Genomic DNA, 17278 nt, shown 5'->3' with positions numbered 1-17278 from the left:
GGACGGGGGGACAGTAGGAGGGACAGGGGGACAGTAGGATGTATAGAGGGACAGGGGGACAGTGGGATAGATAGGGGGACAGTGGGATGGACAGGGGGACAGTGGGATGGACAGGGGGACAGAGGGATGGATAGGGGGATGGATAGGGGGACAGAGTGATGGATAGGAGGACAGAGTGATGGATAGGGGGACAGCGGGAGGGATAGGGGGACAGCGGGAGGGACAGGGGGACAGTGGGATGGACAGGGGGACAGTAGGAGGGACAGGGGGACAGTAGGAGGGACAGGGGGACAGTAGGATGTACAGAGGGATGGATAGGGGGACAGTGGGATGGATAGGGGGACAGTGGGATGGATAGGGGGACAGTAGGAGGGACAGTAGGATGTATAGAGGGACAGGGGGACAGTGGGATGGATAGGGGGACAGTGGGAGGGACAGGGGGACAGAGGGATGGACAGGGGGACAGTGGGATGGATAGGGGGACAGTAGGATGTATAGAGGGATAGGGGGACAGTGGGAGGGACAGGGGGACAGTGGGAGGGACAGGGGGACAGAGGGATGGATAGGGGGACAGTAGGAGGGACAGGGGGACAGTAGGAGGGACAGGGGGACAGTAGGATGTATAGAGGGACAGTGGGATGGATAGGGGGACAGTGGGATGGACAGGAGGACAGTGGGAGGGATAGGGGGACAGTGGGAGGGATAGGGGGACAGCGGGAGGGATAGGGGGACAGCGGGAGGGATAGGGGGACAGTGGGATGGATAGGGGGACAGCGGGATGGATAGGGGGACAGCGGGAGGGATAGGGGGACAGTGGGATGGATAGGGGGACAGAGGGATGGATAGGGGGACAGTGGGATGGATAGAGGGACAGTGGGATGGATAGAGGGACAGTGGGATGGATAGTGGGACAGTGGGATGGATAGTGGAATGTATAGAGGGACAGGGGGACAGAGGAATGGACAGAGGGACAGTGTTATGGACAAGGGGACAGTGGGAGGGATAGGGGGACAGTGGGATGGACAGGGGGACAGTGGGATGGACAGGGGGACAGTGGGATGGACAGGGGGACAGTGGGATGGACAGGGGGACAGCGGGCTGGACAGGGGGACAGGGGGACAGCGGGCTGGACAGGGGGGACAGAGGGAGGGACAGGGGGGACAGAGGGAGGGACAGGGGGGACAGTGGGATGGACAGGGGGGACAGTGGGATGGACAGGGGGGACAGTGGGATGGACAGAGGGACAGCAGGATGGATATGGGGACAGTAGGAGGGACAGGGGACAGTGGAATGTATAGAGGGACAGGGGGACAGAGGGATGGATAGGGGGACAGAGGGATGGATAGGGGGACAGAGGGATGGATAGGGGGACAGAGGGATGGATAGGGGGACAGAGGGATGGACAGGGGGACAGAGGGATGGATAGGGGGACAGTGGGAGGGAAAGGAGGACAGTGGGATGGACAGGGGGACAGTGGGATGGACAGGGGGATAGATAGGGGGACAGTGGGATGGACAGTAGAACAGTGGGAGGGATAGGGGGACAGTGGGAGGGACAGGGGGACAGTGGGATGGACAGGGGACAGTGGAATGTATAGAGGGACAGGGGGACAGAGGGATGGATAGGGGGACAGAGGGATGGATTGGGGGACAGAGGAATGGACAGAGGGATAGATAGGGGGACAGAGGGATGGATAGGGGGACAGTAGGAGGGACAGTGGAATGTATAGAGGGACAGGGGGACAGAGGGATGGACAGGGGGACAGTGGGATGGACAGGGGGACAGTAGGAGGGACAGGGGGACAGTGGGAGGGACAGGGGGACAGTAGGATGTATAGAGGGACAGGGGGACAGAGGGATGGATAGGGGGACAGTGGGATGGACAGGGGTACAGTGGGATGGATAGGGGGACAGTGGGATGGACAGGGGGACAGTAGGAGGGAGGGACAGTAAGAGGGACGGGGGGACAGTAGGAGGGACAGGGGGACAGTAGGATGTATAGAGGGACAGGGGGACAGTGTAATAGATAGGGGGACAGTGGGATGGACAGGGGGACAGTGGGATGGACAGGGGGACAGAGGGATGGATAGGGGGATGGATAGGGGGACAGAGTGATGGATAGGAGGACAGAGTGATGGATAGGGGGACAGCGGGAGGGATAGGGGGACAGCGGGAGGGACAGGGGGACAGTGGGATGGACAGGGGGACAGTAGGAGGGACAGGGGGACAGTAGGATGTACAGAGGGATGGATAGGGGGACAGTGGGATGGATAGGGGGACAGTGGGATGGATAGGGGGACAGTAGGAGGGACAGTAGGATGTATAGAGGGACAGGGGGACAGTGGGATGGATAGGGGGACAGTGGGAGGGACAGGGGGACAGAGGGATGGACAGGGGGACAGTGGGATGGATAGGGGGACAGTAGGATGTATAGAGGGACAGGGGGACAGTGGGAGGGATAGGGGGACAGTGGGAGGGACAGGGGGACAGAGGGATGGATAGGGGGACAGTAGGAGGGACAGGGGGACAGTAGGAGGGACAGGGGGACAGAGGGATGGATAGGGGGACAGAGGGATGGACAGGGGGACAGTGGGAGGGACAGGGGGACAGAGGGATGGATAGGGGGACAGAGGGATGGACAGGGGGACAGTGGGATGGATAGGGGGACAGTAGGATGTATAGAGGGACAGTGGGATGGATAGGGGGACAGTGGGATGGACAGGAGGACAGTGGGATGGATAGGGGGACAGTGGGAGGGATAGGGGGACAGCGGGAGGGATAGGGGGACAGCGGGAGGGATAGGGGGACAGTGGGATGGATAGGGGGACAGTGGGATGGATAGGGGGACAGCGGGAGGGATAGGGGGACAGTGGGATGGATAGGGGGACAGAGGGATGGATAGGGGGACAGTGGGATGGACAGGGGACAGTGGAATGTATAGAGGGACAGGGGGACAGAGGGATGGATAGGGGGACAGAGGGATGGATTGGGGGACAGAGGAATGGACAGAGGGATAGATAGGGGGACAGAGGGATGGATAGGGGGACAGTAGGAGGGACAGTGGAATGTATAGAGGGACAGGGGGACAGAGGGATGGACAGGGGGACAGTGGGATGGACAGGGGGACAGTAGGAGGGACAGGGGGACAGTGGGAGGGACAGGGGGACAGTAGGATGTATAGAGGGACAGGGGGACAAAGGGATGGATAGGGGGACAGTGGGATGGACAGGGGTACAGTGGGATGGATAGGGGGACAGTGGGATGGACAGGGGGACAGTAGGAGGGAGGGACAGTAAGAGGGACGGGGGGACAGTAGGAGGGACAGGGGGACAGTAGGATGTATAGAGGGACAGGGGGACAGTGGGATAGATAGGGGGACAGTGGGATGGACAGGGGGACAGTGGGATGGACAGGGGGACAGAGGGATGGATAGGGGGATGGATAGGGGGACAGAGTGATGGATAGGAGGACAGAGTGATGGATAGGGGGACAGCGGGAGGGATAGGGGGACAGCGGGAGGGACAGGGGGACAGTGGGATGGACAGGGGGACAGTAGGAGGGACAGGGGGACAGTAGGAGGGACAGGGGGACAGTAGGATGTACAGAGGGATGGATAGGGGGACAGTGGGATGGATAGGGGGACAGTGGGATGGATAGGGGGACAGTAGGAGGGACAGTAGGATGTATAGAGGGACAGGGGGACAGTGGGATGGATAGGGGGACAGTGGGAGGGACAGGGGGACAGAGGGATGGACAGGGGGACAGTGGGATGGATAGGGGGACAGTAGGATGTATAGAGGGATAGGGGGACAGTGGGAGGGACAGGGGGACAGTGGGAGGGACAGGGGGACAGAGGGATGGATAGGGGGACAGTAGGAGGGACAGGGGGACAGTAGGAGGGACAGGGGGACAGTAGGATGTATAGAGGGACAGTGGGATGGATAGGGGGACAGTGGGATGGACAGGAGGACAGTGGGAGGGATAGGGGGACAGTGGGAGGGATAGGGGGACAGCGGGAGGGATAGGGGGACAGCGGGAGGGATAGGGGGACAGTGGGATGGATAGGGGGACAGCGGGATGGATAGGGGGACAGCGGGAGGGATAGGGGGACAGTGGGATGGATAGGGGGACAGAGGGATGGATAGGGGGACAGTGGGATGGATAGAGGGACAGTGGGATGGATAGAGGGACAGTGGGATGGATAGTGGGACAGTGGGATGGATAGTGGAATGTATAGAGGGACAGGGGGACAGAGGAATGGACAGAGGGACAGTGTTATGGACAAGGGGACAGTGGGAGGGATAGGGGGACAGTGGGATGGACAGGGGGACAGTGGGATGGACAGGGGGACAGTGGGATGGACAGGGGGACAGTGGGATGGACAGGGGGACAGCGGGCTGGACAGGGGGACAGGGGGACAGCGGGCTGGACAGGGGGGACAGAGGGAGGGACAGGGGGGACAGAGGGAGGGACAGGGGGGACAGTGGGATGGACAGGGGGGACAGTGGGATGGACAGGGGGGACAGTGGGATGGACAGAGGGACAGCAGGATGGATATGGGGACAGTAGGAGGGACAGGGGACAGTGGAATGTATAGAGGGACAGGGGGACAGAGGGATGGATAGGGGGACAGAGGGATGGATAGGGGGACAGAGGGATGGATAGGGGGACAGAGGGATGGATAGGGGGACAGAGGGATGGACAGGGGGACAGAGGGATGGATAGGGGGACAGTGGGAGGGAAAGGAGGACAGTGGGATGGACAGGGGGACAGTGGGATGGACAGGGGGATAGATAGGGGGACAGTGGGATGGACAGTAGGACAGTGGGAGGGATAGGGGGACAGTGGGAGGGACAGGGGGACAGTGGGATGGACAGGGGACAGTGGAATGTATAGAGGGACAGGGGGACAGAGGGATGGATAGGGGGACAGAGGGATGGATTGGGGGACAGAGGAATGGACAGAGGGATAGATAGGGGGACAGAGGGATGGATAGGGGGACAGTAGGAGGGACAGTGGAATGTATAGAGGGACAGGGGGACAGAGGGATGGACAGGGGGACAGTGGGATGGACAGGGGGACAGTAGGAGGGACAGGGGGACAGTGGGAGGGACAGGGGGACAGTAGGATGTATAGAGGGACAGGGGGACAGAGGGATGGATAGGGGGACAGTGGGATGGACAGGGGTACAGTGGGATGGATAGGGGGACAGTGGGATGGACAGGGGGACAGTAGGAGGGAGGGACAGTAAGAGGGACGGGGGGACAGTAGGAGGGACAGGGGGACAGTAGGATGTATAGAGGGACAGGGGGACAGTGTAATAGATAGGGGGACAGTGGGATGGACAGGGGGACAGTGGGATGGACAGGGGGACAGAGGGATGGATAGGGGGATGGATAGGGGGACAGAGTGATGGATAGGAGGACAGAGTGATGGATAGGGGGACAGCGGGAGGGATAGGGGGACAGCGGGAGGGACAGGGGGACAGTGGGATGGACAGGGGGACAGTAGGAGGGACAGGGGGACAGTAGGATGTACAGAGGGATGGATAGGGGGACAGTGGGATGGATAGGGGGACAGTGGGATGGATAGGGGGACAGTAGGAGGGACAGTAGGATGTATAGAGGGACAGGGGGACAGTGGGATGGATAGGGGGACAGTGGGAGGGACAGGGGGACAGAGGGATGGACAGGGGGACAGTGGGATGGATAGGGGGACAGTAGGATGTATAGAAGGACAGGGGGACAGTGGGAGGGATAGGGGGACAGTGGGAGGGACAGGGGGACAGAGGGATGGATAGGGGGACAGTAGGAGGGACAGGGGGACAGTAGGAGGGACAGGGGGACAGAGGGATGGATAGGGGGACAGAGGGATGGACAGGGGGACAGTGGGAGGGACAGGGGGACAGAGGGATGGATAGGGGGACAGAGGGATGGACAGGGGGACAGTGGGATGGATAGGGGGACAGTAGGATGTATAGAGGGACAGTGGGATGGATAGGGGGACAGTGGGATGGACAGGAGGACAGTGGGATGGATAGGGGGACAGTGGGAGGGATAGGGGGACAGCGGGAGGGATAGGGGGACAGCGGGAGGGATAGGGGGACAGCGGGAGGGATAGGGGGACAGTGGGATGGATAGGGGGACAGTGGGATGGATAGGGGGACAGCGGGAGGGATAGGGGGACAGTGGGATGGATAGGGGGACAGAGGGATGGATAGGGGGACAGTGGGATGGACAGGGGACAGTGGAATGTATAGAGGGACAGGGGGACAGAGGGATGGATAGGGGGACAGAGGGATGGATTGGGGGACAGAGGAATGGACAGAGGGATAGATAGGGGGACAGAGGGATGGATAGGGGGACAGTAGGAGGGACAGTGGAATGTATAGAGGGACAGGGGGACAGAGGGATGGACAGGGGGACAGTGGGATGGACAGGGGGACAGTAGGAGGGACAGGGGGACAGTGGGAGGGACAGGGGGACAGTAGGATGTATAGAGGGACAGGGGGACAAAGGGATGGATAGGGGGACAGTGGGATGGACAGGGGTACAGTGGGATGGATAGGGGGACAGTGGGATGGACAGGGGGACAGTAGGAGGGAGGGACAGTAAGAGGGACGGGGGGACAGTAGGAGGGACAGGGGGACAGTAGGATGTATAGAGGGACAGGGGGACAGTGGGATAGATAGGGGGACAGTGGGATGGACAGGGGGACAGTGGGATGGACAGGGGGACAGAGGGATGGATAGGGGGATGGATAGGGGGACAGAGTGATGGATAGGAGGACAGAGTGATGGATAGGGGGACAGCGGGAGGGATAGGGGGACAGCGGGAGGGACAGGGGGACAGTGGGAGGGACAGGGGGACAGTGGGATGGACAGGGGGACAGTAGGAGGGACAGGGGGACAGTAGGAGGGACAGGGGGACAGTAGGATGTACAGAGGGATGGATAGGGGGACAGTGGGATGGATAGGGGGACAGTGGGATGGATAGGGGGACAGTAGGAGGGACAGTAGGATGTATAGAGGGACAGGGGGACAGTGGGATGGATAGGGGGACAGTGGGAGGGACAGGGGGACAGAGGGATGGACAGGGGGACAGTGGGATGGATAGGGGGACAGTAGGATGTATAGAGGGATAGGGGGACAGTGGGAGGGACAGGGGGACAGTGGGAGGGACAGGGGGACAGAGGGATGGATAGGGGGACAGTAGGAGGGACAGGGGGACAGTAGGAGGGACAGGGGGACAGTAGGATGTATAGAGGGACAGTGGGATGGATAGGGGGACAGTGGGATGGACAGGAGGACAGTGGGAGGGATAGGGGGACAGTGGGAGGGATAGGGGGACAGCGGGAGGGATAGGGGGACAGCGGGAGGGATAGGGGGACAGTGGGATGGATAGGGGGACAGCGGGATGGATAGGGGGACAGCGGGAGGGATAGGGGGACAGTGGGATGGATAGGGGGACAGAGGGATGGATAGGGGGACAGTGGGATGGATAGAGGGACAGTGGGATGGATAGAGGGACAGTGGGATGGATAGTGGGACAGTGGGATGGATAGTGGAATGTATAGAGGGACAGGGGGACAGAGGAATGGACAGAGGGACAGTGTTATGGACAAGGGGACAGTGGGAGGGATAGGGGGACAGTGGGATGGACAGGGGGACAGTGGGATGGACAGGGGGACAGTGGGATGGACAGGGGGACAGTGGGATGGACAGGGGGACAGCGGGCTGGACAGGGGGACAGGGGGACAGCGGGCTGGACAGGGGGTACAGAGGGAGGGACAGGGGGGACAGAGGGAGGGACAGGGGGGACAGTGGGATGGACAGGGGGGACAGTGGGATGGACAGGGGGGACAGTGGGATGGACAGAGGGACAGCAGGATGGATATGGGGACAGTAGGAGGGACAGGGGACAGTGGAATGTATAGAGGGACAGGGGGACAGAGGGATGGATAGGGGGACAGAGGGATGGATAGGGGGACAGAGGGATGGATAGGGGGACAGAGGGATGGATAGGGGGACAGAGGGATGGACAGGGGGACAGAGGGATGGATAGGGGGACAGTGGGAGGGAAAGGAGGACAGTGGGATGGACAGGGGGACAGTGGGATGGACAGGGGGATAGATAGGGGGACAGTGGGATGGACAGTAGGACAGTGGGAGGGATAGGGGGACAGTGGGAGGGACAGGGGGACAGTGGGATGGACAGGGGACAGTGGAATGTATAGAGGGACAGGGGGACAGAGGGATGGATAGGGGGACAGAGGGATGGATTGGGGGACAGAGGAATGGACAGAGGGATAGATAGGGGGACAGAGGGATGGATAGGGGGACAGTAGGAGGGACAGTGGAATGTATAGAGGGACAGGGGGACAGAGGGATGGACAGGGGGACAGTGGGATGGACAGGGGGACAGTAGGAGGGACAGGGGGACAGTGGGAGGGACAGGGGGACAGTAGGATGTATAGAGGGACAGGGGGACAGAGGGATGGATAGGGGGACAGTGGGATGGACAGGGGTACAGTGGGATGGATAGGGGGACAGTGGGATGGACAGGGGGACAGTAGGAGGGAGGGACAGTAAGAGGGACGGGGGGACAGTAGGAGGGACAGGGGGACAGTAGGATGTATAGAGGGACAGGGGGACAGTGTAATAGATAGGGGGACAGTGGGATGGACAGGGGGACAGTGGGATGGACAGGGGGACAGAGGGATGGATAGGGGGATGGATAGGGGGACAGAGTGATGGATAGGAGGACAGAGTGATGGATAGGGGGACAGCGGGAGGGATAGGGGGACAGCGGGAGGGACAGGGGGACAGTGGGATGGACAGGGGGACAGTAGGAGGGACAGGGGGACAGTAGGATGTACAGAGGGATGGATAGGGGGACAGTGGGATGGATAGGGGGACAGTGGGATGGATAGGGGGACAGTAGGAGGGACAGTAGGATGTATAGAGGGACAGGGGGACAGTGGGATGGATAGGGGGACAGTGGGAGGGACAGGGGGACAGAGGGATGGACAGGGGGACAGTGGGATGGATAGGGGGACAGTAGGATGTATAGAGGGACAGGGGGACAGTGGGAGGGATAGGGGGACAGTGGGAGGGACAGGGGGACAGAGGGATGGATAGGGGGACAGTAGGAGGGACAGGGGGACAGTAGGAGGGACAGGGGGACAGAGGGATGGATAGGGGGACAGAGGGATGGACAGGGGGACAGTGGGAGGGACAGGGGGACAGAGGGATGGATAGGGGGACAGAGGGATGGACAGGGGGACAGTGGGATGGATAGGGGGACAGTAGGATGTATAGAGGGACAGTGGGATGGATAGGGGGACAGTGGGATGGACAGGAGGACAGTGGGATGGATAGGGGGACAGTGGGAGGGATAGGGGGACATTGGGAGGGATAGGGGGACAGCGGGAGGGATAGGGGGACAGCGGGAGGGATAGGGGGACAGTGGGATGGATAGGGGGACAGAGGGATGGATAGGGGGACAGTGGGATGGATAGGGGGACAGAGGGATGGATAGGGGGACAGTGGGATGGATAGGGGGACAGTGGGATGGATAGGGGGACAGCGGGAGGGATAGGGGGACAGTGGGATGGACAGGGGGACAGTGGGAGGGACAGGGGGACAGTGGGATGGACAGGAGGACAGTTGGATGGATAGGGGGACAGCGGGAGGGATAGGGGGACAGCGGGAGGGATAGGGGGACGGATAGGGGGACAGTAGGATGTATAGGGGGACAGAGGGATGGATAGGGAGACAGTGGAATGTATAGAGGGATGGACAGTGGTGATCGGTGACGGACTGTGGTGCTCAGTGATTGGACTGTGGTGCTTAGTGATTGGACTGTGGTGCTCAGTGATTGGACTCTACACACCTCTCTCCTGCTCTCCCATTCTGTAAGCTGTCGGTCGCACTTGCTGCTCCATCTGCTGGGCTCCTGTAAGAAGTGCTGCATTGACAGGGGGAGGGGATTAGGGCGGCCGCTGCTTTGCTCTGCATAGAGGAACTGAGGGAGCCGGAATTAGGGGGCGGGGCTGAGGTATACCGAGCATCGTTAAGCGTCATTGGTTGCTAGGAGACTGGTCATAGCTGCCAATGACTTGAAATTAGAAGGAGGGGGGCGGCAGAGAAGAAAGTTGGACACAGAGGAGCTGGTAGGCAATTTTCCGCCCCCCTGAAAGTGGCGCCTGGAGCTATGGGTATATCGGGTCCCATGATAGGGCCAACTCTGGCCACCCTCCCCAATCTTCTTTCATTTACATTCATGGTGGGGAGCCGATGTGAGCGCCCTGCCAGGTCTTGGCTCAGCCCCTCCCTCTCTCTGACGTCAGGCGAGGTCCCGGTCGCTTGCTGGTGACGTCATCGCTGTGCTACCACAACACGGAGAGCCGCAGACTGGGCGAATGCAATGAAGTAAGTGGCCCGGATAGATCTCCTGAATGTGTGATATGTGATCTCCGGGCGCCTCTGTAATCCGAGAGAGCCGCTCATGTCTGCTGGATGCACACTGTCCAATAGCAACTGCTCCCCGGACGGCTCCTCCTCCTCTGTGTCTGCCCCCCCCTCCTCTGTGTCTGCCCCCCCTCCTCTGTGTCTGCCCCCCCCTCCTCCTCTGTGTCTGCCCCCCCCCCTCCTCTGTGTCTGCCCCCCCCTCCTCTGTGTCTGCCCCCCCTCCTCTGTGTCTGCCCCCCCCTACTCTGTGTAGGGTGACCACATTTCCAAACTGCCATTCAGGGACACCCCCCCCAAAAAAAAGATGATTTTTGACAAAATTTTTTGCCGATTTTTGGGGCAGGGGCGTACGAAATCAGCGGGCCCGTGTGCAAGATCAAAAGTGGGCCCTAGGCATCAAGAACAACAACAATATGGTACGCAAAGCGTGTCGTAATGAACAGTGGACATGTCTTAAATTGCACTAAATATTGGCTTAAAGGGGGTGTTCTTAAAGAGAGTCTGAGATGACTTGTATAGTGCAGAATGTGGTAATGTTAAATAGGGAATGCAGAGTGTATGGAGGGGGGTAATATGTACAGGAGAGGAGTGCGGAATGTATGGCGGTGGGTAATATGTACAGGAGAGGAGTGCGGAATGTATGGCGGGGGGTAATATGTACAGGAGAGGAGTGCGGAATGTATGGCGGTGGGTAATATGTACAGGAGAGGAGTATGGAGTCTATGGCGGGGGGTAATATGTACAGGAGAGGAGTGAGGAATGTATGGCGGTGGGTAATATGTACAGGAGAGGAGTATGGAGTCTATGGCGGGGGGTAATATGTACAGGAGAGGAGTGAGGAATGTATGGCGGTGGGTAATATGTACAGGAGAGGAGTATGGAGTCTATGGCGGTGGGTAATATGTACAGGAGAGGAGTGCGGAATGTATGGCGGTGGGTAATATGTACAGGAGAGGAGTGCGGAATGTATGGCGGGGGGGTAATATGTACAGGAGAGGAGTATGGAGTCTATGGCGGGGGGTAATATGTACAGGAGAGGAGTGCGGAATGTATGGCGGGGGGGTAATATGTACAGGAGAGGAGTATGGAGTCTATGGCGGGGGGTAATATGTACAGGAGAGGAGTGCGGAATGTATGGCGGGGGGTAATATGTACAGGAGAGGAGTGCGGAAAGTATGGCGGTGGGTAATATGTACAGGAGAGGAGTATGGAGTCTATGGCGGGGGGTAATATGTACAGGAGAGGAGTGCGGAATGTATGGCGGTGGGTAATATGTACAGGAGAGGAGTGCGGAATGTATGGCGGGGGGGTAATATGTACAGGAGAGGAGTATGGAGTCTATGGCGGGGGGTAATATGTACAGGAGAGGAGTGCGGAATGTATGGCGGGGGGGTAATATGTACAGGAGAGGAGTGCGGAATGTATGGCGGTGGGTAATATGTACAGGAGAGGAGTGCGGAATGTATGGCGGGGGGGTAATATGTACAGGAGAGGAGTGCGGAATGTATGGCGGTGGGTAATATGTACAGGAGAGGAGTGCGGAATGTATGGCGGTGGGTAATATGTACAGGAGAGGAGTGCGGAATGTATGGCGGTGGGTAATATGTACAGGAGAGGAGTATGGAGTCTATGGCGGGGGGTAATATGTACAGGAGAGGAGTGCGGAATGTATGGCGGTGGGTAATATGTACAGGAGAGGAGTGCGGAATGTATGGCGGTGGGTAATATGTACAGGAGAGGAGTATGGAGTCTATGGCGGGGGGTAATATGTACAGGAGAGGAGTGCGGAATGTATGGCGGGGGGGTAATATGTACAGGAGAGGAGTGCAGAGTGTATGGCGGTGGATAATATGTACAGGAGAGGAGTGCAGAGTGTATGGCGGTGGATAATATGTACAGGAGAGGAGTGCGGAATGTATGGCGGTGGGTAATATGTACAGGAGAGGAGTGCGGAATGTATGGCGGTGGGTAATATGTACAGGAGAGGAGTATGGAGTCTATGGCGGGGGGTAATATGTACAGGAGAGGAGTGCAGAAAGTATGGCGGTGGGTAATATGTACAGGAGAGGAGTGCGGAATGTATGGCGGTGGGTAATATGTACAGGAGAGGAGTGCGGAATGTATGGCGGGGGGTAATATGTACAGGAGAGGAGTGCAGAATGTATGGCGGTGGGTAATATGTACAGGAGAGGAGTGCGGAATGTATGGCGGTGGGTAATATGTACAGGAGAGGAGTGCGGAATGTATGGCGGTGGGTAATATGTACAGGAGAGGAGTGCGGAATGTATGGCGGTGGGTAATATGTACAGGAGAGGAGTGCGGAATGTATGGCAGGGGGTAATATGTACAGGAGAGGAGTGCGGAATGTATGGCGGAGGGTATTATGTACAGGAGAGGAGTGTGGAGTGTATAATGGTGGGTAATATGTACAGGAGAGGAGTGCGGAGTGTATAATGGTGGGTAATATGTACAGGAGAGGAGTGCGGAGTGTATAATGGTGGGTAATATGTACAGGAGAGGAGTATGGAGTCTATGGCGGGGGGTAGTTAGTGGAGAGAGGAGGAAGAGGAGTGCAATATCACCTCCTGATAGTCTGTCAGCCACTGCTATACCACTTTGGTGGTGGGGCACTCCGAAGGATGTAAGGGGGCACCCTGGAGGTTGTAAGGGGGGATGTAATGGGGCACTCTGGCGGTACTAACTTAGTCAGAGCCCCCTTACGTCCTCCGGGGTGCCCCCTTAGTGCCTCCTTACATCCTCCTCCAGAATTGCCCTGAATCTCTAGCAAAGTTCCCAGGATTCCAGACGATACAATTGTCCCCTCAATAGCAGCCAGTTTGTCTTTGAAGATGGGGAAGGGGGCAAGTTGTCAAAGAATACTTGCAGTGATTTTGGGGGATAAGAGCATGCTGTATGTCCTAGGGGGCACACTTTGGGAGGGGAGATAAATTGTGCTGGAAGGGGGGTTAAATAAAAAATCTGACCCCCCCCCAGCACAATTTCTCTCCCCTCCTAAAGTGTGCCCCCTAGGACATACAGCATGCTCTTATCCCCCAAAATCACTGCAAGTATTCTTTTTTGACAACTTGCCCCCTGTCTCTGTGTCTCCTTCTCCTGCAAGTGCCAAGCATTAATATTGTGTACAAACCTCAGATCAGCATGTCCCGTCCTGTTGAGTCCTGTGTCCATTCTCCTCCCCCTCCTTCTCCTGTCTGTGACATCCGAGCCGAGGAAAAGGGGGAGGGTACTTCTGTCGGTGTGTTAGTGTGAGGTGGGCAGGAGGAGGGGGGAGGAAGGGAGAGATGCCGTACACACTGTAATCACAGGCAGCGTGTGGGAACAGAAACACCCCACACAAGCTGCAAGCCAGTCACTGGAGCCAAGTGCAGAGGGGACAGAACCAGCAGCACTAGCGCGGAGGAGGAAGTGAAATCCTCCTCCGCTTTCAACGCTGAGCAGTGACGTCACTGGTTGCCTGATGCCAGGCGGCTATAGAAACCAGTGATAAGGAGTAGGTGGAAGGGAGCCAGAGCCAGTGCTTTAGCGGCTCGGTCCGCCCCGTTCCCAGATTGTCAGTTTCATTCCGGGACACTGTATTGTCCCGGAATGATAGTGCCCGGGACCAGGGACAAAGATGTGAATTACGGGATAATCCCGGGCAGTCCGGGACACGTGGGCACCCTACCTCTGTGTCTGCCCCCCCCTCCTCTGTGTCTGCCCCCCCCTCCTCTGTGTCTGCCCCCCCATCTCTATGTCTGCCCCCCCTCCTCTGTGTCTGCCCCTCCTCCTCTGTGTCTGCCCCCCCTCCTCTGTGTCAGCCCCCCCTCCTCTGTCTGCCCCTCCTCCTCTGTGTCTGCCCCTCCTCCTCTGTGTCTGCCCCTCCTCCTCTGTGTCTGCCCCTCCTCCTCTGTGTCAGCCCCCCTCCTCTGTGTCTGCCCCCCCTCCGCCCCTGTCTGCCCCCCTCCTCTGCCAGCTACCCCCAAACAGCACGCACTTCCCCCAGCTTCAGCGGGGCTAATGTCCTGCAGCCGGGTCACACTGTACTGTCTGTGCTCTCTCTTTCTCCCACCCAGCTGCCAGCCCCGATGCCGCCAGAGACAGTGAATGGAGGTCCACTGGACTGGTATCCTAGCAACCAGGGACACTTTTGCAGGAGAAAGCATGGTATTACAGACTCCGCCCCTAACAGGTTCACACACATCTTTGCAGCGGCTCCTGGAAGGTAAGGGTTTTTTTTTGTCTCACTGTAATGGAGTTGTCTATTGGGGGGCACAGACACTGTCTGATATTTAATCTGTTACTTTCCACTGCCCTACTGACACCGTCCACTGCTCTACTGACACCGTCCTCTGCTCTACTGACACCGTCCTCTGCTCTACTGACACCGTCCTCTGCCCTACTGACACCGTCCTCTGCTCTACTGACACCGTCCTCTGCTCTACTGACACCGTCCTCTGCCCTACTGACACCGTCCTCTGCCCTACTGACACCGTCCTCTGCTCTACTGACACCGTCCTCTGCCCTACTGACACCGTCCTCTGCCCTACTGACACCGTCCTCTGCCCTACTGACACAGTCCACTGCTCTACTGACACCGTCCACTGCCCTACTGACACCGTCCTCTGCTCTACTGACACCGTCCTCTGCTCTACTGACACCGTCCTCTGCTCTACTGACACCGTCCTCTGCCCTACTGACACCGTCCTCTGCCCTACTGACACCGTCCTCTGCCCTACTGACACCGTCCCCTGCCCTACTGACACCGTCCCCTGCTCTACTGACACCGTCCTCTGCTCTACTGACACCGTCCCCTGCTTTACTGACACCGTCCCCTGCTCTACTGACACCGTCCCCTGCCCCACTGACACCGTCCCCTGCCCCACTGACACCGTCCCCTGCCCCACTGACACCGTCCTCTGCCCCACTGACACCGTCCTCTGCCCCACTGACACGGTCACTGCTCTACTGACACCGTCCCCTGCTCTACTGACACCGTCCACTGCTCTACTGACACCGTCCCCTGCCCTACTGACACCGTCCACTGCTCTACTGACACCGTCCCCTGCCCTACTGACACCGTCCCCTGCCCTACTGACACCGTCCCCTGCCCCACTGACACCGTCCCCTGCCCCACTGACACCGTCCTCTGCCCCACTGACACCGTCCTCTGCCCCACTGACACGGTCACTGCTCTACTGACACCGTCCACTGCCCCACTGACACCGTCCTCTGCCCTACTGTGAGCTCCCCCCCCCCCCCCCCCGGCCCCTGCGAGTCCGCGTCGAGCTCTGTCCCCCTGGCTATGGTGACTGCGCTTGTTAATCCATTATCCTTTTTTTTTTTTTGTAGTCCGTTAACAAAAGTGAAGCTGATCAATGAGCTGAATGATCGGGAGGCTCGGCTCAGTGTGAAGGATTCCGTGTCGTGGCATCAGAACTACAAAGACAGCGCCTGGATATTTCTGGGTGAGTCCAAGAGCAGTGCGAGCCGAGGGGACTATGGATGTGTTAGAGTTTATGTTTAGAACCCCTGTCAGGTTTTTATATATGTGTGTTATTTTTATTGTTATTCCTGTCTGGTGAAACCGCTGTGACTGGGACAGGAAATGAGTGTAAATCTCTCTAGCAGAGCCCAGGGGAGCCGTACAAAACCCAAATATGTACTAAGCAGTAACGGCACCACACCATTGGTCAGAATCCTCGGCTTTTATTAAATACTCAGAGCAGTAAGAGAACCAACCAATTTCAGGGTTTCAAGCACTGAAGTCATCGGGGCTTCTGTATTATATGACCTCAGATGTGTCACAACTGGGATTTTAGCAAAACACGCATTCGCAAAATTCCAGTTCTGTCACTTTTTGAGGTTATATAATATACACTCACTGGCCACTTTATTAGGTACACCTGTTCAATTGCTTGGTAACACAAACTGCTTATCAGCCAATCACATGGCAGCAATGTAGTGCATTTAGGCATCTAGCAAGTCGTCTTCACCGCGTCTAAAGTTTAAACCGAGCATCAGAATGGGGAAGAAAGGGGATTGAAGTGACTTTGAACGTGGCATGGTTGTTGGTGACAGACGGGCTAGTCTGAGTATTTCTGGGATTCTCACACACAACCATCTCTCGAGTTTACAGAGAATGGTGGGAAAAAGAGAAAATATCCAGTGAGCGGCAGTTGTGTGGAGGAAAATACCTTGTTGATGTCAGAGGAGAATGGGCAGACTGGATCCAGATGACAGAAAGGCAACGTAACTTAAATAACCCCTCGTTACACCTAAGGTATGCAGAATACCATCTCTGAATGCTCAGCACATCTAACCTTGAAGCAGATGGGCTACAGCAGCAGAAGACCACACCGGGTGCCGCTCCTGTGAGCTAAGAACAGGAAACTGAGGCTACAATTGGCACAGGATCACCAAAACTAGACAATAGAAGATTGGAAAAACGTTGCCTGATCTGATGAGTCTGGATTTCAGCTCCGACATTCAGATGGTCGGGTCAGAATTTGGCGCATGGATCCATCCTGCCTTGTATTACCGGTTCAGGCTGGTGGTGGGGGTGTAATGGTGTGGGGGATGGGATATCACCGGTTCAGGCTGGTGGTGGGGGTGTAATGGTGTGGGGGATGGGGTATCACCGGTTCAGGCTGGTGGTGGGGGTGTAATGGTGTGGGGGATGGGATATCACCGGTTCAGGCTGGTGGTGGGGGTGTAATGGTGTGGGGGATGGGGTATCACCGGTTCAGGCTGGTGGTGGGGGTGTAATGGTGTGGGGGATGGGATATCACCGGTTCAGGCTGGTGGTGGGG

At 58.0% G+C, this 17278-nt stretch overlaps 1 protein-coding gene across 3 annotated transcripts in view; it reads left to right on the top strand.

Moving 5' to 3' along the window:
• Positions 1-10057: 10057 nt before the first annotated feature.
• The window catches only part of LOC141108569 (caveolin-2-like), a 64779-nt gene continuing 57558 nt past the window's right edge, over positions 10058-17278 (top strand). The window contains exons 1-3 of one of the 3 annotated variants that reach the window (XM_073600288.1): positions 10098-10430; positions 14543-14691; positions 15819-15934. In XM_073600288.1, coding sequence (XP_073456389.1) covers positions 14555-14691; positions 15819-15934 — 253 coding nt within the window. In that variant the 5' untranslated portion in view covers positions 10098-10430; positions 14543-14554. Of the gene's footprint in view, positions 10431-14542; positions 14692-15816; positions 15935-17278 lie in introns of those variants that run through there. The other 2 variants (XM_073600290.1, XM_073600289.1) reach the window with 2 other exon arrangements.

The sequence above is a fragment of the Aquarana catesbeiana genome, linkage group LG09 (genome assembly GCF_042186555.1).
Source record: "Aquarana catesbeiana isolate 2022-GZ linkage group LG09, ASM4218655v1, whole genome shotgun sequence".
Taxonomy (NCBI): Eukaryota; Metazoa; Chordata; class Amphibia; order Anura; family Ranidae; genus Aquarana; species Aquarana catesbeiana.
Note: the sequence above shows the minus strand (reverse complement) of the source record. Positions and strands in the feature narration are given on the sequence as shown.